This window comes from Ammodytes marinus (genome assembly GCF_949987685.1).
Source record: "Ammodytes marinus genome assembly, chromosome: 15".
In the NCBI taxonomy this organism is placed as follows: Eukaryota; Metazoa; Chordata; class Actinopteri; order Uranoscopiformes; family Ammodytidae; genus Ammodytes; species Ammodytes marinus.
The window spans coordinates 21,523,484-21,549,517 of NC_137219.1; the positions used below are offsets into that span (position 1 = coordinate 21,523,484).

At 42.4% G+C, this 26,034-nt stretch overlaps 1 protein-coding gene across 1 annotated transcript; it reads right to left on the reverse strand.

Annotated features, from left to right (window-relative positions):
* On the reverse strand, window positions 1–26,034 carry pdss2 (prenyl (decaprenyl) diphosphate synthase, subunit 2). The gene is made up of 8 exons (XM_080042459.1): window positions 25,567–26,034; window positions 17,203–17,340; window positions 12,052–12,250; window positions 6,865–6,939; window positions 5,645–5,818; window positions 4,518–4,649; window positions 3,055–3,090; window positions 1–411 (listed from the first exon to the last, which is right to left on the reverse strand). Exons 1-8 carry the CDS (start codon window positions 25,815–25,817, stop codon window positions 256–258), a joined length of 1,161 nt encoding a protein of 386 aa, XP_079898585.1. The 5' UTR covers window positions 25,818–26,034; the 3' UTR covers window positions 1–255.

Below are 26,034 nucleotides of genomic sequence, written 5' to 3' on the forward strand. Positions count from 1 at the left end.
TTTGTAATTCTCTTTTTAATGATGACCGTTTATGGATACAGCCTTTGCATTTCTGATGCACACTGTCATCCCCAGCAGAGCAGAACGCTTTCTCCCGACATGAGCCAGCACCTGGCTCAAAAGAAGTTCATTTGTCTCTCAAGTGTCAACTGTTCCCTGGTTCTCGTCCCGCTGCCTCTGCAGACAAAGACACCGCAGGCATTTAGAAGCAGGAGTATGTGTGTGTGTGTGTGTGTTTGCGCGTGCCAGCACGGGTCAGAATTTGGTGGTGGCGGAGGCGATGTTCTCCAAGGCAGATCGAGCCTCGGAGGAGGGGAAAGCCTGGATGGCCTCCAGAGCCTTGTTGCCATGGTAACAGCATAAGTCCTTCGCTGAGGTGACGCCTTTCTCTGACTGAACCGCTGCCAGGAGCTGAGGAGGATGAACACACACGTTAGTCCTGTTACTGTCCAGCTGTCAACACAACTAACTGTGGGGAAAGTTAGCGTACTCTACTACTAAGAGGAAGAGCTGCACCGTGCACAAACAAAGCATTTCATTTAATGACAGTAAAACCCAGTGTAAAATACAGTCATGTATTTGCATGGTGTCCCTGGCACCGCTGGAGGCAGCTTACCACATTTAACTACAAGGGGGAAATGTCAGGCACATCACTCCCATTTTTATATTTAAAACATTGGCTTTCCTTTTTTGACAATGACAAGGGAGTGCTTATGATTTTTATTTTTCTCTAGGCCTACATTATACAGTTAAGTCCAAGCTCTCCTGTCTAATGATGGCACCAGATCATAGGGCTGCTTCATGGACAGTTTTGTAAGTTGCTGTAAATAACTGTCCAACCCAATCTTTCCTATGATGTCCGTCCTTGTGTGACTGCTTACATTTTTTTTAATTATTTAAATTCCAATTGTATCTCAATAAGACTAAGTGCCAACCAACATATACATTTTATACATGAGGAAGTGGCAGACCTCAAGTCAGATCAGCCCCAACCAGCAGCTTAAACTGAACAGACTGAGTGAATTTGGGCGTCTCCTGCTAAGGTTTTGGGACATCTTTTTGCTTTAGGCGTTTTACCTCATGAATTCTGGAGGTGGAAAGCCCCGTAGGCCTTTCTTCTCTTTACAAAAATGCAGGTGTCGAACTCAGCATCACTCTAGCAGCTTATTTCATTTAGGAAAGGTTCTTTTTCCCCCTCACACCATCTTATTTGTTATCCTCAGTTTGTCCTGCGTTTGCCTTATAGATTTACTCAATACTTAAGCACCCTGGTCTTTCTACACACACTGTTACCAAATTCTTCTCTCTTTACAGCTTCAATTGCATCCCTTGCGTTCAGATCTCAACAATAATATAGAATAAAGTATTCTAGCCAAGACATTACTTTGCTTACACTTCAGGTGAATTTTTTCAATCTTATTTGTACTATGAAAAAGATCTATCAACTGTATCTGTTAGCATGAACATTATGAACATTAGGCCTGATGCAGGCAGCCTTGCTTTCTTTTTTGTTGGTGTTGCCATTTTTACTCGCCTGACTTAATGATACAGAAAGAGTTTTAACCACAGCTAATTAAGCCGACATTTATGTCTACACTGATGTAGCCACACAATGTTCAATGTGAAATTAATAAATAAATTAGACCCAGTGAAATAAATCATATAAATAAATAAAGCTAAATAAACAAACCAAGAGCTTGTGAGAAAGTCAACTCATTATAATACTCATTACTCACTATAAACAGCTGTATGGCAAAAGTGTGTCATCCATCCCTAGTTCTTTCATTCGCTCCGATGTTCTTAAATTATCAGTGCAACATATTACTGTCTTCAAATAATGTTTATTTCTACCCGGGCTCGACTCTCCTTCTCCTGTAATGAGTCATTCTACAGCTGGCAAATCTGTTTCTTTGTATTTTCAGGGCAATGTTTCTAATTGGGAAATATTAGGTCACTATCATAGACTAAATGCTAAACAGTATAAAATGGGAGTTTCTGTAAAGGTTTATGGTCATTTATCGGAATTAAAGGTGGAGCTATTCTGGAGAATGCTTGTTGTCAAAAGGACTTTGTCAAAATCAGTGAATATCTCCTCACGCTCCCACCTGTACGTACCGTGTATCCGCTGAACAAAAAAAAACGAGTGTCAATACACAGCCTAGGCTCTGTAAGCGGGCACGTTTCTAGCTACGGAGGGCCCCCTTTGCTTCCATACCTTTTGTTTTCATACCAATTTACAGAGCCTAGGCTGTGTATTAACACTGGATTTTTAATTCTCCAGCGCGCACACAGTGAGGACAGATAGCATATCACAAAGAGATATTAATTGAAGCGTTCTCCAGAATGGCTGAGTCCACCTTTAATGAGATGAAGGCAAATTCTATATCATGTAGAGAATCTGTGGATGTCACAAACACACACGACACATTCCACTAATGACATGTTGCCACCTTTGATCTAAATCAAAGAAAAGTTTCACGCTCACGGGCCCAAGGTCTCTCTCTTCCTTTCCTCCCCCTCTCGGCCCTGCCCTCATCTCTCCTTCCCCTCAAACTTTCTCCCCGTGTCCCCGTGCGTTCCGACAGGTCTGCTGAAGGAGATTCTCTCACAATGCCACTGTCTCAGAGCCTCGGTGTCTCCTCCACAAATAGGCCTCGGTAACTAATCCTTCCTGCTCTGGTTTCAGCCTGGACCAGATAACTCAAACACCATCAGACCCCTCCTCTGGTGCGCCACAGTCTCCTCTTGCACCCCTATTACCCCTCCCCCCCATCCCCAAATCGCACACTGACTTTGGAAAGCTCATTTCTCAACTTCCATATAGGTTACAGTGAGAAGAAGACGTCCGCTCTCTCTCTCTATCTCTCTGATGGCTATGTCAGATGTGGTGCACATAAGTAAACCAGGTGAAAACATAAACAGTGAAAAATTTAGCTTCCTGGGATACTTAATTCAGCCCTTTTGGGAATATAAGTCTTATATGTGACACAGCTAAGGTTGCTACATTGGCTAAGAACATAGCATGTGTGTAACATTGTCAACCAGTAGGCTTACCTTTGAGTAATCCAGTTGGTTCCTCATTGTCTTTGCCTTCGGAGAAAAGAGAGGAATTGTTAGTTAAATTCAAGGTTGCGTTAAAAGTATGATAAACCAATTTCTATTTTCAATTTGATGATGTCAGGAGCTTTAAATGAGCATATTTTACTGTACATCAAATTCACCTTCAACCAAGTATACAATTGTTTGAATTTCTCAAGGCAAAAACATAATTTTAATAATCCTGTTGCGACAGTACCTCACAAAAGCCAATACATGGTTTTCCTTAAGATGAAAAGTTTTAATTAGGGAAAAATGTAGAAAGATGCTAGTCAGAAAAAAATAAATAGGTAAATGAAACGAGTAAATCAATAAATTCAGTGGATTAGAGGTCGTCCATTCATTCTCTACAAACCTTATTTCATTTCAATATCTTCACGGCCAACATTTCTTGAAAATCAAGGTTGCATGCATTGAGCGTCACACACAAAATTAATCACGAGAAAAAGAAAAAATGCCAAACATTTTCAATTAAAGTGGTAAACCCAACCAAGGTATTCTAGAAGAGTCTGAAGACTGGAATGGACGTTGCGCCACAGGAGTGCTTGGAGTTCAATGGCATTGCTTGTATGATAACTTGCTCACAATGTTAACCATGTTAGTTTAACATGTAAGCACAATGACGTATGTAAATGCCATTAGTTTGGCAGGTGTAACGGACCTGATGATCATTAGAAACTAGATTTTCTAAAAGGTACAGTATATTCCCATAATTGAAAATACAAACTTTCCTCATAGGAACAATTGGATCCCTGGAACACTGAAGTTAGAAAGCTACCTGAAGTTACTTTTTCGCTGTTGTTGTTAACAGCAGCAGGGCCCACAGTTTTCTTTACAAACATATTCTAGTCTTACTTTTGGCTCCAGGTGAACTCAAAATAAATTAGTTTTGATTATGATGATAGAATTATTCAATACTAACAATTACATGTAGAGAAAATATATTTTGTAAACTAACTATCAACTTAGAAACCCCTTCCCCTGAACTGCATAGTGCACCTTTAATAAAGCTACTTCAGCTTTACCTATGAGACTGCACATGTTGAGCTAAGACAGTTTATTGTATACATATTCCAGGGACAGAATGACAGTACCAGTAACGGTGAGGCTACATATTTAAATGAAAGGTAAATGGTCAATGGTCTCCACTTATATAGCCGGTTCCTGCTTTTTCACAGACTCAAAGCACTTTACATTGTTTTTTACACATTCACCCAATCACACACACATTCATACACCGATAGCTACAGCTACCACGCAGGGTGCAAGCTAACTAACGGGAGCAATTTCGGGGGTTCAGTGTCTTGCCCAGGGACACTTGGACATGTGGCGGGGAGACGGGGGGATCGAACCACCGACCGACCTACCCACTTGACCACAGCCGCCCTACTAATAGTGAAAGATCTGCTGCAGTGTTGTACCTTCTGCAGCTGCTGATGCCACCTCTCCTGGCCAACGATCTGACGGTGGAAGACCACGGGGGCGGCGCTCAGACTGAACGCGGCCGGCTCTCCCACGCCGCTCCTCACAAACGGCTGAAGGTCAGAGTTGAGCTGTACACAAGGCAGAGAGCACACAGTGTCAAATCAGGGCCCAGACTTTGACTTTGTAAAGCAATTACAACCGAGCCGGGCGGAGGTAATGTTGTGTGGACAGGTGAGTCTGCCTTACTATATACTCTGAGTGACCCTGTTAATTAGCAGCCTGAAGAAGACACAGCTAGGCATGATTTGGGGACGCTTCTCCTTCAAAGACCTAGCTCCAGCAGACAGACAGCTACAGGGAGCCACAGCGGGAGAGGACGTGTGAGTCAGATTGTGAATGACTTTAAGGCTAGCACCGATAGCGCTCAGCTGAAAGCCTGGGAGCCCTGAGAAATGTTTGAGCATCTGCAATATGCGGTTCATAAACATAACATATTCATTTCCACACTTTTTTTTTGTTTATCTCTGATATTAGAATATAATACTACACTTAATTCATTTAAAACCGGCAAGAAAGTATTAAAAACTGCTCCATCTACACAGGATTGAGTTGAGTTATTAATCTGTATTGTTTTTAGTGCAAAGACAACATTCTTTTTTGTATCCAATCAGCTAATGTGTAAGGCGTTGGGCTAAAAGACACATATGTAGTGAAAAACTAAAATAAGGTCAATTGTATTTCACTAAGGGAAACAGTCCTAAGTGAATATTTATTTCTTAAGAGTTTAACATGGAAAAAGAAAACTATGTGGCGCTGGTTTGATTAAACGACCCAACAACTGCTATGAAAAGTTGATGCAAGTGTTGCTTCACTCTGATTGGTGTACAGAAATCTGTGACATCACAATTTCCCACCGGAGCCCCACCCAGTGAGAAAAGCAAGGACAGGAACACATACAGGCAAGTCTCTCATGAGAAATGACCCTATACGGCTTTTAGATGTATGCAAACAAAAATTTGTATTTGAGGCCTTTAAACCAAGACAATTCAACCGTGATTATCAATAGTGTTACAGTTGACCATCATTCACTAGGGTTTGCTGTGATTGGTCAGATTGGACTCACCTTGTGGCCCAGAGACAGGTGCTTGCCGTACTTGTAGGCCAACCCTTGGAACTCCTTGTCGTGCTCTGCCAGCTCCATGGCAGCCTGACAGCTCTTGGCCAGCAGCGCCCCATGAGCCAAGAAGGTCTGCTCCTCCCACGTCTCCACATCCACACCATCCGTCAGACTGTCCTCCTGTTGAAGCACACAGAGCTCTCTACCTCACTGCCTGTACTGGACAACTTCAAACAATCAAAGCAGCTCAGAAAGCCTCAATCAAAACAACCCCTTCCTTGCTCTGTGATTTAAAAAATATATATATTTCAGGATGTAACTTGTTGTGCACGAGGGAGTTACAGCAGTTTATCAGTTTTTTCCCCCATGAGTTCTTTGGTCATTTTGACATAAAACCTAAAAACAAATTATCTTGTGGCTTTTTAATAAGTTACACTGCAGTTTTATTTTCTTAGTAAAACAATGATTTTGTATATCTTTCTTATTGTTAAAGAATCTAATGAAAAGAACAAAAAAAAAAGCCCATTGGTTTCTACTGAAGGTGTCAATCTTCCAAAACACATTACTCAAACAGGAGTAAACAGTGCGTTTGTTTGGGACTATTTGTAGTGGTGGATTAATCCTCATTTGGTGCTCTGGGAGTATCTTCCTTTAGCAGTGTGGTGTGTGTGACTGACTCAAATATAGGCCCTTGTCATGGCACAGGCTCACTGATGTGTTTCAAATAGTTTTTCGAACACAATGGGGCTCTATGACACAGAGGAATAAGACAAAGACAAAGCAGGCTTTGGATACACACACAATACTTGTTAGAAGGATCAAATTATTCTTGGTTTTGGCTCTTTCATTGGATTTATTGACAATAGAATGTCTCTAAATGTGTAAGGTATTGATTTAGCGCACAAGGGCGCACGCACAAATACACACACACACACACACACACACACACACACACACACACACACACACACACACACACACACACACACACACACACACACACACACACACACACACACACACACACACACACACACACACACACACACACACACACACACACACACACACACACACACACACACACACACACACACAGGAATTTGCCTTGCCTCAAGTTGCTCAGCTTGTATGATTGTATTCAAATAGAAGGTTATTCTATGAAAACTATTAAGCTCTACTGCCCCACATCTCAGTTGGACTATGAAGGAGAATAGATGCTTTACCTCAGCACTGCTGGAATTCTCAAAGTAGACTCCTTGAACTAAATCACCGATGGCACTCGAGATCAGTTCAACAACCTGTCAATCACAAAACACAAAAGACCCTGGGTTAATATGTAGCCTATATCTTTAAGCATTGTCAGGACACATACACATACACACACACAATCCACTGTGTGTTAGGCTACTTGTGGAACTTAGAAGAAGCCTAGTTAAATAATGGCTTTGACCTGCCAAACAGTTAAAGTGTCCATCAACAGCCACGTGTCCTTGGCCATGGGGGGCTAACTGAATGGCTAACGTGCAACCTGGTTATAAATCACTGTGGGGTTAACAGCATGGAATAAACTCCTGATATGTAGCCCTAAATGAGGTTGATCAGAGCTGACAGTGCTTCACTCAGTTCACCCGTGACATTTGTAATTAAAAACCACAATTTGCCTCCTGATTGAAGCGCCAGCATCTGAACAGCTGGTTTGGTGAATAAATCAGAGGTGAGACGAGGCTGAACTGCTGCAAACTCAGCTGCTCATTATCAGGCCGTAGGGGTGTGTGTGGTGTGGTGTGGTGTGATGTGTGTGTGTGTGTGTGTGTGTGTGTGTGTGTGTGGGGTGGGGGGGGGGGGTAGCTCTTGTTGATTTCCTAAAGCCGATCCGGGGCTCGCCTTCATTCATTATACTTTTGTATTTATAGAGAGAGAGGTCCAGTCGATAGAGAGAGACGGGGTCGGGTGTCTGTCCAGTGGAAACGGAGCTAAAAGGCAGATGGTGGGAGACGAATTAAGAGCCGCGTCCAAGAGAGCAGAGAGGGGTTAACAAGGTTTTTGGAGTGATGATCCCACTACGGGGGTCTTTCTTTCCTCTCCTTTTTCCTCCACACATTTGAAGATTTATTTCACGGTGAGCCCCTGAGCGATGAGCACATTGGTATCGCTAATCTGTTGATACTATATCTTGTACCAGTGCCAGAGAAAGATTAAAAAATGAAAATGAGAAAGATTTTTTTCCTATCACAAGGCCATACACTGTTTTTGGTACAAGTTGAACAATACACTGCATAATTGTGTCACAAATATAATTGTCTCACAAATATAATTGTCTCACAATATAATTTTTATCCTGGGTAAATCATTTTATTATGTATTTTTTGTTCTGTTTTTGGAAACATGTTGTATGTTGATTGTCCGTTATTGTTTTGCACCGTTGTGTTTTGAACCATATCTAAGATGATTTTCTGTGAAGACAAGACAATAAAGATTTCTGAATGGGAATCTGCACAATAAACAAAGTGTTTCTTTGAGGAAACTGAAATTAGAGAATATTTTGTTTTCATTTTGCAATCAACTAAAAACGGGAAACTAAAAAATAAATAAATAAGCTAAAAATGCTTCCATAGTGCCTTGTTCAAGGTCTGAATGGCTGTTGTTTAAGACTGCAGTTGCCCGGTTCTTCTTACAGGGGGCATGCATGACTACATTACAGCTTACAGAAACACTACCGGTCCCTCATCAAGCCCCTAGATGAGAGGCTGCAACTTTTTCAAATGATTATTCAATATCTGGGTCTAATGAATGAGTCCAAATCTCAAGTCCTCTCTTCATTCACTGTGTGGACAGTTGATTCAGGGCCATGCCTGTTGGGATGAATGAGGTTTAAATTTAGAGCTCCTTCAGCTCATCCCAGACATCCTTGGTGGGTGCATCAGAAAGAGAGAGAGAGAGAAAGAGAGAGAGAAAAAAAAGAGTGTGGTGACGCTGGCTTGCTCCGTCAGCCGCGCGGTGTCCTTTGGGTAACTGAAGCCACCAGGGGAAAAATATTGAGGAAACCGGAGCTTGGCCCACAGAACCTGGAAGGACAATGTGCCTACAGTATTACCAGATGTGGTGTCTCTCTGCCTTGCCTTGGGAAAGTGGGGGCCGGTGGTGTGGGGGTCTTTTTTTGGAAAGTATCAGATAAGCTCTCCCCCTGCCTCCCCCGTACTCCATTCCCAAATCCAGCCAGATCGTGTTTTGCCGACAGGTCTGCGAAAGAAGGGGGGGGGTAAGGGGAGGGGGGGACGAAACCGGAGCTCTACTGTGAGATTACTTTACAGTTTATACAAGTAGCGGCATAGGTTTTCCTCTCAAGGCCACGACACACAATCTCCATCGCTCTCGCTGACTTAAAAGAGCAAAATACAGAAAAAAAGGGTCTGGTTCATGAGGTAGAACTTTGAAAGTTGCAAGAACTTCTCCTCTGTCAACTTTTGTATCAAAAGGATAAAGTACAATGACCACACACACACACACACACACACACACACACACACACACACACACAGAGCACGGAAAGAGAGGAGAGACAACCTGCTGTTTTAGTAGACTGTGATTTTTCATCAGTTTAACACACTTTGAAGCTGCTACAGAGTTATAAATAACAGACAATTAGCAGATGTTAATGAGTGAAAAGGAAATCGTTTTCAGCCTTCAGCCTTAGGGTAAATCTAAGCTTAAAACCGCAACTGTCTTTTTGTGTTCAATTTGTTCGACTTTTTTTCCATTATGAGGAGCTAAACCAGGTTGGATGGCATTCAGGGTTAGGTTATTTGATCAATGGAGGAGTAGGGTTTTGAAATGAGTGTGCTGAAAGATGCTTTGAGTTTTCGGCGCTTGACCCATACTAAGGATAATGAGGATATCTTGTTGTCTAGATTTTGACCACTTTTTCTCTCTTGTGAGCGCCCTGATGTAATGGAAGTGCAACACTAAATGGTTGTTAGCAACTTCATAGCTCTCAGGAGGCCGCGGGCTAAATTCCCATGCTGGTTACAGTAAGCCTCAATGCGTCACTGTTATTGTTCATTTGAAATTATTTTACAAATTCAGACTTTTTTTCTTAACCACTGAAGTCTCCTTGAATTACGACCATACGTTCTGTGCAAAGCCATTCATCCAACACAGTGGTGTTAACATAACAAACCCCTTCTTAATGTATTGTACAAGGTGCTCACGAGGAACTGACAATCACTCTCATTCAAGGGTTCACTTATGTGTTTGCTGTGGGGTTGTTAGTCGTGTCACACCGTCTTATCAGCAGATGATGATTGATCCATTTTTTTATTTTGAATTTTTTTTTGTGTCAAACATTTCCACAGCATTCATCATAGCTTCTGTGTGCGCTCACCATTGTGACATGAATAGTAAAAATTAGAAAAAGTCTCTCAAAAGTACACGCATACCGACACGTTTGATCCATTTTTGTGGATGAATAGATGTTTCGGAGCACCTCTGAGACTTCTGCTTAACCTTTATTTAAAAGAGGCTAACAGTTGACTCTGTCTGCTCACAGAGACGAGTGGACCTTCAGTGGCTGTTAGTTGGCAAACCTTGAGAGTTCATATCATATGATATCGGGCAAAAATATCTTGAGATAAATATCACATCCACAGATTGTCTTTCTTTCATCCACACCGAAGAAAAACGGACACATATTTAGTTTGGGTTCAGTTACAAAAACCCAAAAAGTCAACGTGAACTCCACAAACAGGAGGTGAAGGGGACGGAATTTGGGTCAAAACTTTGGAGTCAAAAACAGATCCCGTTCCTGTAACGTTAGCTCAGCATAATGGACCGTTTGCAGTCATCTCATTTCATCATAAACCAGCGAAGGGAGAGCTTTTCCTAAAACACAGCTGAATATGAGCATCAGCGCGGCATACTGCGGTTTGCCCTCGGTTCATAATGTTTTGCTAACCTTTTCAAAACATGAGTGACTGGCTGGCTATCGGATGTCCATTTCCTTATTATCTTTATACACTTCCTTTGGGAATGTTTCCTGGTGTTGCTCCAGATTACCATTGGCTCTCCTTATAACCACCACAAACAAACCCCTTAACTAACAGCAATCATTTTCGTGCATTGCCGCGGTGTGGCACTTTAAATTGGCCTGGCATTGTTCACACCTTGACATAAACCCCACTATAAAAAGGAGCAGATGTCTCACGACTCCAAATGAACCGATGCCAACTTGCTCGGTGTGAATATCCACTTAACGGGATTGAATTGTCATTAGCTCAAGTCATCATCAGATCTGCCCCTCATTTCATTCTCACTGTGTTTTATTCCAACTTCTAGGCAAACAACAGTATCAATTCCATTACCGTAATTTGTAGTTTAGCCACTCCGAGTGACAATTATCTCGCATAGTACCGCTGCAGTGTCAAACTCCTAATGGAGGCCAATCAGCACTGTAAAGCTAACGCCACACCTTTGGAATTCTCCTTAATTTATTACATGAAATGTTGATTCTGGTTTACTCATGCCATGTTCCGCCATACGAGAGGCACCTCGGATACTAACCGCTTACATCATATTTCAAGAGACTGTCTCTCTGGTGGCTGCCATAGAGGACACATAAATCTAGACGGTTAGTGCTGAATAAGAAGCGGCAGGGAAGGGGATAAGGGCTGGTCTGGACTGATGGCACGAGGGCTGGGCGGGCGGGTTGGTGTGTGTGTGAGTGTTTGTGTGTGAGTGTCTGTGCGTGTGTGTGTGTGTGTGTGTGTGTGTGTGTGTGTGTGTGTGTGTGTGTGTGTGTGTGTGTGCGGGGGAGTATTTTGATCCACTCAGGCAACTGCATTCTGACAGAGCAGCATGGTGACAGCATCTGTCAGAGAGCGCTTACCAGGCTATGTTCCAGATATGATCTGTGGTGCACGCACGTTGTCCAAAACTAAAAACTCAAAGTAAATAAGAAAGGATAGAAAAGCAAAGGAGGGCAGGAGTTCCAGGTGCAATAACATGACATCCAACGAAAAGACCATCAAACAATTGCTTTTCAAATGTTCTGACTCGGGACCCTCATCAAACAACGTTGTTTGTTTTTGTTTTGCCCTGACCAATCAGTAGCCAGTGACCTATCCGTCCAGGCGATGAGTCAGTTGATTTGTCGAAGCTGCCGTTTAAAGGTTTACTCTGAAGTTTTTTTGTGGTAAACAAACAAAAAATTCTGTTTACGTTTGGAGGTATGTTATTCATGCAGGCGTGACATGTTGAGTGTCTGTGTGACATAAGTTGGAGAAATGATATGAATATGAATCTGATATGAAGTGCTGTGAACTCCTATGAAGGCAACAGTGATAGCAAAGATGTCAGGTCAGATATTAGGGGTATACAGTTTGGTACTACTGACAGACAGACAGACAGGGTTATACCTTAGTGTTATCGAGCTGGGCCAGTCCGGTACAAGCGTTGGCTAGCAGGAAGTCTCCGCTCAGGACGGCCATCTTGTTCCCAAACTGCATGTCCTTCAGTGGGCCGTCCGACACCGTCCACTCCCTGAGGTCCACTATCCCACGATGCACCAGGAACGCCGTGTGGATCAACTCAGTGATTTCGGCCAAGTTCCGCTGGCTATGAGAGAGGGGTTGAGAAGAGAAAAAAAAGGAAAATCAAAATCAGTTTTTTTTTTGTATAGCCCAATATCACAAATAGACATTTGCCTCAGTGGGCTTCACATTCCATACGGCATACACTTCAATATCACAGCGGTTTTTGTCAACACCTTTTAGAGGGGGGGGGGGGGGGGGGAGGGGGTTCCAAAGGCTTGACGGTTAGAGAGCTTTTTGACAGAGACCCTTTCTTCCATCTTAACGCTGCTGAAATAGGCAGCGGCTTGAAAAACTAATTCACAGCATCAAGTACAGGTGTGATTAGAATAACCACACAAAGGAATCAACCGAAACAAAAGGATTTGTGGGTTGAATGTCATCTTTTTAGTCAGTAAGACTGGAATGACTAGAACACTCACATTGGGGATTCTTGTTTTTTTTTGGCTAAAAATATTGAAAACTGTTTCAAACGACAGGCTGCTGGGATCGTCACACTCAACTCAGACAACTTAAAAAAGGAAGAATTGACTGTGTGTCTTAGAAAATAACAAGACACTTCTCCACTACTTAAATTGTGATTTCAACCCCCTTTCCCAGTCAAAATCAGTGTACTACTCAAGGGCATAAAAACCAGCAGATGTGTCAGACATCTTGCCACACAAGCATGTCAGGGGGCTGCGTAAAAAAAAGAAAAAAGAAAAAAAGAAATAAACTTATCATTAGCAAATAACAGCCATTCTTGATTATGAGAGAAAAGACATAAAAGTGGCCTTTGAATAGAAGCCTTTTCAGAGCAGCCTTATGGGAGGATATAATCAAATGTTGATTCAGCCATCGGTGGGGGGATAATTAGACCCCTCTCCATATGGAAGGAGCTCGCCGCGCTTACGACGGGAGGGATCCATCCAGACGGGGTTGGGTGCGCTGATAGCCACTTACGACCTTCTTTCAGCCGCTGTGAGAACCTGATGAGCCAGTAGTCTGCCCTGGGTTCCAACCCCCTTCACACACACACACACACACACACACTGACACATGTCTTGTAGCCAGGTAATTGCCGTGTTCGACGTTCGGCGTGGTAAAAAGATGTGATTAAAATTCAATAATGTCTATCTATCTGGCCTCTCAATCACTCCCATTGTCTGGTTGGTTTCTGTGCTCGGTGCCGCTGAGGAACAACACAAGTCGGCTGCCGAATGAGAGTTAATAAGTTCAGGGTTTTAAATAAAAGGAAAATTAAGGGATTGATAGTCGCGTGTGAGCTCAAGGTGCCTCTGAGTGATGATGGCTCAAAGCTTTTCAAGAGGAGAGCTCATTGTTAGCAGGGAGCAGGACGACAAAGAGCTGCATCTGATTTCAGGTCAAAAGAAGAACTTTTTCAATTGTATCAGCCTTACAGTGACTGTTCATCTTGGTTTGTTGCTTGGCAAAACATTTTTTTCTCCCTTTCTTAAACTTTCAAATCTGAATTATTCATTGCTTAACAGAGCTGATTCAAGTGACATCACTTGAGGCAATTCAGCAGATTTAAAATGGCTCCCTCTGGAGACACAACATCTTTACTATACAACTTTTTAACAAATGCAGAAGTAGGCTACTGAAAAAAGAATTTAGAATTGATTTATTTACTTTCTGTATCGATGGCTCTGAAGATTTTTTATTTAAAAAAACCTAAGGGAATAAGAAGGCAATATGAATATATTCCACTACATAAGTATACTACATTGCGAATGTTTTGAATTGAAAAACTCACTTCAATGAATGGTTTTGACAATTCCTCAAAATGGCCCAATTCACCCTAAGATATTAGGATAGCAGTGCTGGCATAGAAAGTATGGTAATATCAATACGTCTGTATACATACCGCCTAACCCCAACTCATAGGGTAAATGGTTCTGTCACTACTTTGAATATTTGATTTTTAAGTATTGAACAACGGCACAAAGTCCCAGCCTTAAAATCAGTAGAATCCTGGTGCACACACACACACATCCCAAAGCTGTGCCTCCAAATCCAGCAGTGCTCATCAGTAGCAGTGGAGCTTGGGGAGGGAAAAAAAGGGGGACAAGGGGGCTGGTGTATAAATAGCTTCGCTGGCCAGTTGCATAGCAACCGATGCCATCTTGCCGAGGTGTAACGCCCCTCCACCACGCCCCTTGTCCTGACTGTTCTCTTCCATCTCTCCCTCTCTCCGCAGTCTGCCTCACCATCAAATACAGCATGCAGATATGTGTGTGATTTAAAGACATGGCCTGTCAGTCATTAGGATGTGTTCAGTCAGTGGCATGCCTTTAATTTGTCACAAGAAATTAAGAGGTGTGGTGTGTACAAGTTGGACTATCTGTTAAGTGTGTGAGAATCTATCTATCTATCTATCTATCTATCTATCTATCTATCTATCCATCCATCTCCGAGGTGCTTTGGTAAATCATCAGTGTCAGGCAGCAGAGTGGGAAATGTTTTACAAATGCTGGCTGTCAGGAGGGAGGAGACCATCCCCCGGAGGTTTCAATCACCCCATCCAAAAGCCGCCCCACCCCGACTCCCTCTATCCCTCCATCTCCTCCATCAGAGGTGCTAATGAGCCCCGGAGAGGTTGGGGAGAGAAAGAGAGAGCAAGATAGTGCAAATGAGGTGATCAAGTCATGCTGTGTGTGTGTGTGTGTGTGTGTGTGTGTGTGTGTGTGTGTGTGTGTGTGTTTGGACCATCCATCAGACGAGTGAGGGAATGCTGCATGTTGGGCGATGTGAGTGCCAGGCTGTGACACGAGGTGAGGGTGAAACGACGCGTCCAGTAGTGAGAACTTGTAAGAAAAAAAGTATCGGGGGCGCCTTTAGCTCAGTTGGTAAGGCGTCCCCCTCCCGGGCCGGGCCCAGCAGCAGACCCGGGTTCGATTCCCACCCGCGGTCGTTCTCTGCATGTCACTCCCCTCTCTGCCCCATTTCACCTATGTCTCTCTGCACTATCAATAAAACATAAAAATGCCCAAAAAATATCTTTAAAAAAGAAAAAAAAAAATTAAAAAAGAAAAAGAAAAAAAGTATCTTTTCGGGAGCCGATATCCAAGTCAAGGTATCGGTATTTGTATCCATGTCAAAAAAAAAATTAAACGATACCCAGCCATACTTGAAAAGGGTGGAATTTGAAGCACTTCCATGGTGTCTGGTTTATTCTAATCAGCTCTAATATTAGGATGCTTATGCACAGAAAACGGCTCCACTACGCACATGTGCGTGCTGCCAGCTAGCAGTACGAGAGAAAGAAAGAAGGCTTTCAGTGCACAGCCACGCCAAACACAGCAGTCACTTCTGGAAAGCACTTGGCACACACACACCCACATCCCTGTTATCTGAGCTGCAGTGCACGATGGTAAGGTGGTAAAGGTGTGTGTGTGAGAAAAGCCAGGGAGGACCTCGGGGTGCTACCGCGAGCATTTTAACAACAGAGTATTAAATCCACATTTAACTCTTTACACTTAGCTAGTATGAATAAATAATGAGCTAAGACATGTTGAAGTCTGCTACATTTATTCTTGCATTTTCGCTATAACAAGTCTCCGGAATCCACAGCCACTCTTGCCGCTCTGTGAGGCTATTCTGCACCCTCACCTGTTAATTAATACAGGGTGAGACAACAAATAATTATTTGGGGATATTTAAATGTTCCTCACAGTGTAGTGAATGTCAATAAAACATTTGCAGATCATTCATTTCAAATAATGTTGGATTGCCAATGCCTTGTCCAATGTCACCATGTTTATTCAGCCCCAACAAGTAAGTTCTTTAAGCTGACTTACTTGGGTGTACATTGCTAGGAAGAATTGAGAGACGGTCTTTTACATGCAAAGATTCCTTAGATGAAACAGCTGTTTGTATGTTGATGAATGATGGTCACTTTTTAATTTAAAAGACTCTTTGGGTGAGCTTGCCTTGAAAAAAGATTTTTGTACGCCATTTTTCGGTCTGATCAACTCTTCATTATGTGACTGCAATTTAAACACAAAGCTGCATCTGCAGGGAAGGATATTTTCTTCTCCCAATTAGCCAAATACAACCACATAAAATGAATACAATCCTGTAAAAGTGGTTGTATTGCTCCGACATTCCATCATATTTGCAAGATGGAGTGCTTCATTGACAGGAATTGATACGGACTATAACCACCGAGGACATGATAGAATTACCTGACACAGAGGTTTCGTTTCACTATTTATCCTTCAGCATGTGTGTAACGGGGGCAAAAGTGGCATTGCATTTCCTTGATCTACTTGCTGTGCACATTTATGGCTCTATCATCGTGTGTTACACATGTTTACTGCCCACACTGCATGTTTACTGCCCACACTGTTTTTTTTAACACATAAAAGAGTATAGAAATAATTTGAAGCTAGACCGGTTGTCTGCAAGTGTGGTCACAGATGCAACACAAAAAAAATGTGGATATGAAAGACCAGTTTGTTGTTGAAAGAATTGAACCAAATAAGTTGCTTGGAGTGAAACTAGTTGTGGTATGACATGACCACAATTCATATAACGATGCTGTGGGACTGTGATTAAGGTTGGTAGACGCCACTTAACATTTCTGATCATCCTCGCGGGGATTATCTTTTAAACAGTGTTTTGCCAATTAGCTCCCTCGTTAGCACAAAAGCAATAGCAAGCAATTACATTGTTCACAGTTAGCCGGACTTCAGGGTATTTCTTGCATAGGAGGAATATTCATCAGTGAATCCTGCTGATGGTTAATAGTTGCAACATTTAGAGCCGTAAATTCAAACAAACAGAAAACAGAGCCATGCTTACTGTATAGTGGATGCTTTAATGGACATCTAATTATGTAGTAAGAGGCAAGCTGCCGTGCACACACAAACACACAGACACAACCTGTAGTCCTCAGCTTGCCATGGTGTGACTCAAACCAATGTAAAATGGTGCAAACACCCAACATGGTGTCAGTAACGTCAGCTGGTTTACCTGGGGTAGATGCCGCTGACCATGTCCTGAGATCCCAGGAGATCAGAGACGGCGTGGCTCGGCCCCGCGGCTTTGGACAAGAGCAGGACCACCAGTCCACGCATCTGGAGGTTGTTCTTGCTGTCGTAGACAAAGCCCCTGTAAAAGACACACCGCCAGTTGATTCAAATGCAATATGATAAATGCCATTCATTACATTTTTGGGCTTTAAAAAAGGTGCCGTGTGTAACAAAGGTGTATTCTGGCGTCATCTAGTGGTGAAAGTTCTAGATTGCAACTAGAACTTTGCAACTCAAGCCCTTCCATTTCGGAGAGATTACAGAAACCATGGTGGCCTTGTGAGGCTTGTTACTAAAGATGGCATCATCCACCACTGCCTCAAGTCTAAATTATCAAGTGATGAGGTGAAGATGTATTTAGCTATGTATTCTATAGTATTTCTTCCTTGTCTTCCAACAGGTGCATTTCCCCAGGACACCGCCTAAGGCCGTTTAGTTTGTTTGTCTTTGCTATAGCAACATGGTGATGCAACAAGTCTGTTGTGAAAAAGGCCAATTCCCTTTACACGCTCAGTGGCATTAAGTAATAAGGACATATGGTCCAATTTAGCTTTGTGAGAGAGGGTTATATCCAACCTTGCTCCACAGCAGCAGATAAATAAATAAAAACGTAACATGTAAAAGTGTAACACATTTCTCAACACACTGCTGCCGTCTGTTGTGAAGACCTTGAACCCAATTGCACCTGCTCCCACAGCCACACACTTCACTGTGTTTTAATGAGCAACATTTGAGAAGAACCAGCAAACAGCTTGAAAGCAGAAAGTCTGCACTAACATACTGGAAGGGAAATACTGGTGGCTATTACTACCCAAAAGTAAAACTGGTTCTCCTTTGCGTTGGGAAGCAGCCTCGCAGGTTTTAAGGAAAGATCACATAAGGACATACTGGTTGTTAAAAGCAATGTAAAGGTCAGCAGATGGTACTCATCCTCAAGGGTTATAAAAGTGTTAACAAGAAGTTGGCAACCATTTTCTCATCCAGGAGAGTGAGAGCTATATCAGTTGTCATTGGTTCATTGGTCTCTTTTTAACTCTCTCCCCCAACTTTTAAAGGAAAATTGGGACTCCTTAGCTACTAAACACTCTTTTTATTTGTCTCCGATTTTCTTGAGCAGACAGTTAAAATATGCTGAAATCCTACACAGACCTGAAGAGAAGTACAGAGTCAGTTGATCATTCTCTGTGGGTTTGTCACAATGAACGATGGATTTCACAATACAATTAGTCTTTTGAACAATCATTAAAGTAACTATGAGGAACTTTCTGTTTTTGTTGTTTCTAGCCGCGGCACCTTTTTTTATTTTTTTACGCCACGAGCACCTATAGGCACGTGCCAGTCATGTGTGAATTTGTTTAGGAAGCGAGTGAAAGAGAGGCTGCAGTATGTATTCCGATGAGGTATTTATATATGATTATGTCAGATTAATAATGGTAATATGACGATGGTGAAAGATGTTGTACAGTCCATAAACACATGATGTACCAGTCTGCCTGCCCTATACGTTTTGTCTAAGTCCCTGGGAAAAACCGGACGTGTGCAAAGGCATTAATAATAATAACTATATAGAAATTTGCGTTGTTTTCGCTGATGGTCTGGTTTGCTGTTACATGGTCATTCATGATCATCAGAGGAAAAAGGAAACGGTTTCATAAATATTAAAAAGTTCCTCGTAGGAGGTTTAATATAAAAATATTGATTATATCAGTGTTGAAGGTGTTTTTACCCATCATCATGTTCTAAAAGGAATATCAAAGGAACAATTCTAATTCAAAACATACACATGCACACACACAAACACACACAGGTCTGGACAATGTATAATGAATCGGTTCATTCCATTGGACCAATACAAAAACAACAAAAACACATGCAACCCAATGACACAACTCAAATTGTCCAAAATGTTCAACCTGTATTTGTTGTGCACCATAGAAAGATAACGGGAATATAATTGATCAGTGTTGCTGCAGGACTGTATTTTTCTTCTTTTTGAGGAAGGGATGGGGGGGTTGTACTCCCGCCCCCTTATCCAACAACCTTCTGACACATTCATAGAAACACCCACACAAAGACAAGACACACACACACACACACACACACACACACACACACACAGCCTGGTGGTAGCTGCCTGTGTGGTGGTGGTGGTGGTGGGCAGATTAAATATCTTTTTACTCTCTCTGGGGAGCGGTTAGACAGAGCACCTCTAATCCTGTCCCTATGGGAGCCCCTTGTGCCATGAATCACGCCCTCGTTAGGGGCTCCGAGGCAGACAGGCAGACACGCCCCCCTCCGCTTCATGCCCAGACACCGGGGCCCAGCCACCTCCACTCCCCCCTCACCCAGCCCTGCACCACAGGAACCACACACACACACACACACACACACACACACACACACACACACACACACACACACACACACACACACACACACACACACACACACACACACACACACACACACACACACACACACACACACACACACACACACACACACACACACACACACACACACACACACACACACACACACACACACACACACAGCGGATGTGAGAGATACAGCGTGAAGAGAGGGAGGGGACGGAGGAGAGAAATGGAAGGAATGGAGGGCCAGACACAAATGAGGAATGCGAGAAAAGATGACAGGAGGATGGGAGCTATTCACAGCGCTCTGGTGCTGAAAGGAAATACACACACACACATCCTGAAGCTTTGTTCCTCCCCACCAAAAAAAGCCCCAAAAAACACCTCACACTGTTTCACTTTTCCATACATTTCCAATAAAACTGATGTTATTTAGGGAGTGTTTTTCATCACAGCACGGGTCTACATTTTCTTTTAAAAATGCCCTGTCTTCTTATTATAGAATAAACTGTACCCGTGTCCATAACACCTCTACTATACCTTCATATTGCTGTAATTACCACTCCAAGTTAATCCTTGTTTAGTCGCGCCCCAGAGTAAGATTTCCTAATCTTGTTCATTTTTTGAGCCTTTTTGGTCTTTTTTGGATAAGTATTGTTTTTTTGTTGTTGTTGTAGATGTCTTGTTAACCGTCCTGTCTAGTTGTGATTGTACTTTATATTTTTATCTCCAAGGACCCCCTCTGAAACAAGGCGGTACATCTCATGGGGTTATTCCTAGTAAAGAATTGTCATATTCCTGTGGACAGTAGAGACTGAAGCCTGGCACATTGATGATGAACACAGAGGCATCTCCCCACTGAACATAAACAGCCACAGAGCAGAAAACGATGAAGCCGCTCTCCTCTTTGGGGGGGGGGGGGGGAGTCTGGGTAAAGCCAGTGGCCTGAGGGTGGCACATGATTAATATTTATGTCACTATCCACACCAGCATACATCAATCCATCACAGCCGCCCTCCCGCAAAGGGGCGGAGCGGGGATGATGTGGAGAAAAGAGAGGGAGCTAGGGCTACAGGGGGAAGTAGAGGTAGAGAGAGAGAGAGAGAGAGAGAGAGAGAGAGAGAGAGAGAAATGGGCTGCTGTCATTTGAAAGGGTTGTGAGCAGGTCACACCACGCCTGCTGCTCCGCAATTGCAGCGTAGGAATTCGGGGAACTTCAGCAGACGTGTGTGCAAAGGGGGGCCGGAGTTAATGCATGCAAATGTATGACCTCGCATGTGTGGTTGACATATTGATCCCTTCCTCAGTTTGCCTTTTTCTCTCCCCAAAGTTTTGACAGAATGAATTAATGCGCACAATATGTTCCTGCACTTCTCCCAAGGAATGAACGTACGCAGTGCAATCGTCTCTATTGTGCACAGCAGCAGATGCATTATGATACGTGTAAAAAGACGCCCAACGGTTCATTCTGATTTCCAGGATTTGATTTGGTTCATTTACAGGTAGACTCACCAAAACGCATTATGTATACACAAGGTCTAGAGGTTATTTTTCTTAAAAAATATCTACAAATGGCAGTTTTTTTTAAATATCTTAAACTGTGCATTGTAAAAATCCATGTCTACTAGCTAGCAGTCTCCTTCTTCCCTGTCTTTTGCTGATGCATGGCTGTGTTTCTTGGCGCATTACCAACTGTCAATCAGTGAAATAATGTGAAACAAATGGCTGAATTGTGGATTGCATTACCCACCTGCACGTAATCCTTCCTGCATGTACACAATATATCTAAAAAGAGGGACCCATTCATAAAAAAAATCTTATCATTGTTTATTGGATAATGAATAATTAATGTCTCGGATTTGAAATGAAGTTTTCAGAGGCTTTAAAATCAGAAGGGGGCTGGTGAAACTAAGAAGACAAAAGGGGATTTTGTAAACACAAGCTGCCCATTGGCAACAATAACTTTACCGAGCAAATATTTCCTGTCTTTCTCTGGTTTAAACCAAAGCACAGATTTAATCCGTCTAATTTACACTTTATCTTATTGGGTATCCTTAGTGCTAAAGCCTACAAATAGCATTTTAAAGGGAAGATATTATGCTCATTTTCAGTTTCAAATTTGTATTTTTGGCATCAACTAAAAGCTGTTTATTGTTTGAGAATCCCATTAGTTTTCTCACACTGCCCATTACTTCATCACTTTTTTCACCCTGTGTCTGAAAGGGTCCGTTTTAGCTCCTACCCTCCTTCTAAAAAGCCCAATCTGCTCTGATTGGCCAGATCCATGTAGGAGTGTTCACTGCTAGCCTGATCAAAGTTACCTCTGGAGCCTCAGGTGGGGCTACCTTTAGGATGCATGATATGCAAATGAGCTACAGAATCTCTGGCATCACATTTGTAGCAAGACATGGGGGGGTTAATATGCTAATGAGCTGCCAAGAGTTACATGACTATCCACAGCTCATATGAACAGCATGCTGATTCGAATTTTTTTTGACATAAACAGCCCAAAAGAAACTGACTGACTAGAAACGCTGTTCTTTGACCGAAGGAGGAAAATGTTCCAGTGCTCGCCTTAAATTGAGTTAAACCAGAGTAGATAAGAGCAGGATTGTGTGACATCATGGCCAGTCTGGAAGCCAGCTGTGGTGGAATATGCAACTTACACCATGCAGAGTGACGTCTTCCATGTCTGCAGAGAACTTTAGTTTCAACATGCATTCATGTCCACTCTACACTGTAGTGGGCATGTGCAAGCTAGTCCATTCAAACTGATTTTGACGGTCAGCATATTGAGCTATAGCAAAATATATATATAATAAAAGGTGAGAAAACAGTAGAAGGTAATGAGATACTAGTCCCAAGTCAAACTCTCAAGGACTGTCCTTAAAGCAAGTTAAGTTTCTCCTCCTGGGCCGCGGTCCCCGTGCTGTAACACCAGACTGTGGAACCAAAGTTAGCTGAGCTGCAGTTTTTCAGAATGAAAGGAAAGGAAAAACCGAAACCCAACTCCACGAGGGTCTGCCTGTCTGCTATTGTGGATATTTTTATCTGCTGCGTGTCTATGGCGGAGACACAGTGGGGAAATACGAACCAGCCAACCCAAGCTGACAGTGAGGAGTCAGACTGTCAAGAGGTCTGCTCCCCACCCACCCCCACCCCCACCCCCCTGCTACAACACCCAAATGGATTGTCATATCAGATTCTGGTGTATAGGTTATTACACCCTTGGGCTCCTGTTTCCAACACAACCGTCTGCATGGCGGGATTGAGTTTGAGGACTCTCTCTTCTTGTTCCCTCAAAGTTCCTGATTTCTCTCAGCGCGGGCAACTCCTACAATAAAGTGACCGACGGTAGAATATTTGGAAGTTGTGACCTTTTCTAACTTCACCTTCATCAACTCACAATTGAAACAATCGTCACAAATCACCTAGATATACCTAATCTAAGATCACAAAGTAACATAGACATATTTTTAATTATGAATGGGCGCCTCCCTAGGGAGCTGTTTCAGGCACTTCCAGCTTGGAGGATGCCTCTGGGAAAGCTTCAGAATCCCCCAGTCAGAGCTGGTCAATGTGGGCCGGGAAAGAGAAGTTTGGGGTGCCCTGCTGGAGCTGCTGCCCCCGCAACACGACCACGGATAAGCGGTTAAAGATGAGAGATGAGATGAAACTTTATTTTGAAACTCTGAAATGACTGACGAATAGGAAAGCCATCAAAACTCTGAACATCTACTACAACACCATACTTCTTCAATGTAAATTGTTTTAAGTCTTATTTTCTATTAACTGTATTCCTCCTGTTATTACATATTTGTCCTTGAACAGTAAACATTTCGAGGAAAAAAGTAAAAATATAGCTCAATATAAAAAATATGGCATTAGTGTATTCCATGGTATTTAGACTCATATGAGGGGACTGTAACACAGGAACAGTCTAGTCTTTTCTCTATTCTGCAGGAGAAATCAATGAACAGTAGTTCACTTAATATAAGTGATAGGATTTTATAAACCTAACTGGGTAATGGTGGTACAAGTCAAGGGTCACCTTTGTTTGCAATCGATGAAGCAAACTCTTGGGTCAATTGATATTTTTCTCTTAAAGTGAAGCATTTGTGCAAAGAAAAAAACAGAACATGACTTTGCTTTTGCTCTCTGATTTAAATGACCACAAAAGGCCAAATTCAGTTCAACAATGCTCTTGAAAGTTTTCTAATTTATCTGAACATTTTAGAAACAGGCTGGCGGCCCCCCTCTCCTTTTGAGTATGGCCGAGTTATTCCATCAATGCTTGTTGCTCCGGCAACACGTTTCTTGGTGCCCCTTTATAGTAGGATTGTTGCTTTCTGAAGTGGTTGCTGTTGATTATCATGTTATGTGTTGTGATGTGTTTTCTATTAATAGCAGGTCACACAGAGTGGATATGCAAGTATTAACATGACATTATAGAGTCTTATTCTTTAAGGTTCTCCATGGAGATTTGGACCATTTTTCTAAATAACAGGTGTTGTTATCCAGACAACATATGCTGCAAGCAATAATGACATGTCATGGATGTGAACAATTCAGAATTAAAAAATATTTAAAAAAATCTGTTTTGCAAATGTTTTATGAAGAAAACAATGGGTTCAACTCATTCGTAAAGAGCTCAATGAATGACACACACAATGCACACTTAATATAAATAACTTTTGTTTGATAAGAACACTCAACATTTTAAAGGTTAAAATGGGATTGTAACTTATTTTTCCCTGACATGAAATAGTAAAATGTTGAAAGTTTAGGGAAAAGAGTTTGGCTGACATAATAAGAAATCAGCTGCCTTTACACATCTGGCGGATTCAGCTTCGACCAAAACTGCTTTTGTTTCAGCTTAGTTTGCATTTAGCTTATGACTGAACCACACTAAATGCTCTTAGAACCCGTCACTCTATTCTGAAGCAACTGCTTCTATCTCTGGAAGGTTTGACAAATCAATGAAGCGCCTCATCGGTTTAGTGAGTGTACACATCCAAGCTAAGGAAATGACAACAGCTGTGTGTGAGTCCCATGTGTGGCTGTGCAGACGTAAACAACCAGAACCAATCATGTCAGAATCGGAGCTATGCTCCACCTTTCCTGATAAAGACACTTTCTTTTCGGGGTTTCGGTCGGACTTTTAAACTGTACTAACATAGGGCTCAACAGTGCCCTTTTTCAGCTGCTCCGGTTACAGAAGTAAAGTTCCCATTCAAAACCACCATTGACATTTGAAAACTTCCTTATATAAAGGTTATGACATTATGGCTTATAAACAAATCCTCAACGGAGAAAATGAAAGGGATTTTTTTCTTCCGGAACCACACTGTTGAGCCCTATGAGCTATGACAACAAACAAACTCCCACTCCCAAAGCAAAAACATCCCTCAGCATAGCCTACTATACTCACCTTATTAAACTAAAGAGTATGTTGCATGTAGACAAATGTTTATATGGGTATCACAAAAATATAAGCTCAGCATCTGATTGCTATCATAAGGGACAACACCCACTGACAATGGCTGATCCTTGACTGAAAAGGCCTTTTATTGATTACAGACAACGGCTGTTTACCCACATGCCTACAGAATGATGAAAGTGGATACTAGAAGAGCACCTGCAGGTGCAGGTCAAGTGTGTTTGCGTTTGCACAAACTAAACATCAGACCACAATGAAACGACCTATTGACCCATTTATAATGTGTTAATGAATAAAGCAGTGGCTAATCATTTATTACTATGTGAACTTAGCTTAGAAATAGAAAAGCACTCAGTCTTGGTAGTTCATGACTAAAATAAGTGTTTAAATTTGGTTAAAAGTGGTCTTTGAAGCTGGGCTGACACAGACAGTTTGGGTGTTATTTTGCCATATAAGTTTGGTGTGGGGCGTTAGGAAGAAAGCCGCATACCTGGCCGTGTTGAGTAAAGGGTGCTGAGTCCCCACCAGCTTCCTGACGTGCATGGCGACGTTGCTGAGCTCGTCGCTGAGCAGGCAGCGGAGGCTCATGAAGGACGTGGGGTATCCGACTATCTTCTCCGCGTCGGAAACCACTTTGCTCCAGTTTGAAGGTCCCGAGCTGGAGAACAGGCTGAGCGCCCTCTGCCCTCGACTGCACCTCGCAGCCCCGCAGGACAGTCGCGACAATGTAGCTGGTAGCATTTTCTCTCGAATGTTTTTATAGTTTAAGCTTACTCGGTTTCTCAAAGTGCAATTCAAGGTATTCAGGCCACCATCTTTAAAACTGTATCGCCGGGTTCAACCGCTACCGCTGTGGCATGTTGTCCAACAGCGACACATTTGTAATATCTACAAAAACGGTGCAATTTGCTATTCTTACAGCTTTGACATAATGGCACAGTGACAGTTACAAGAACAT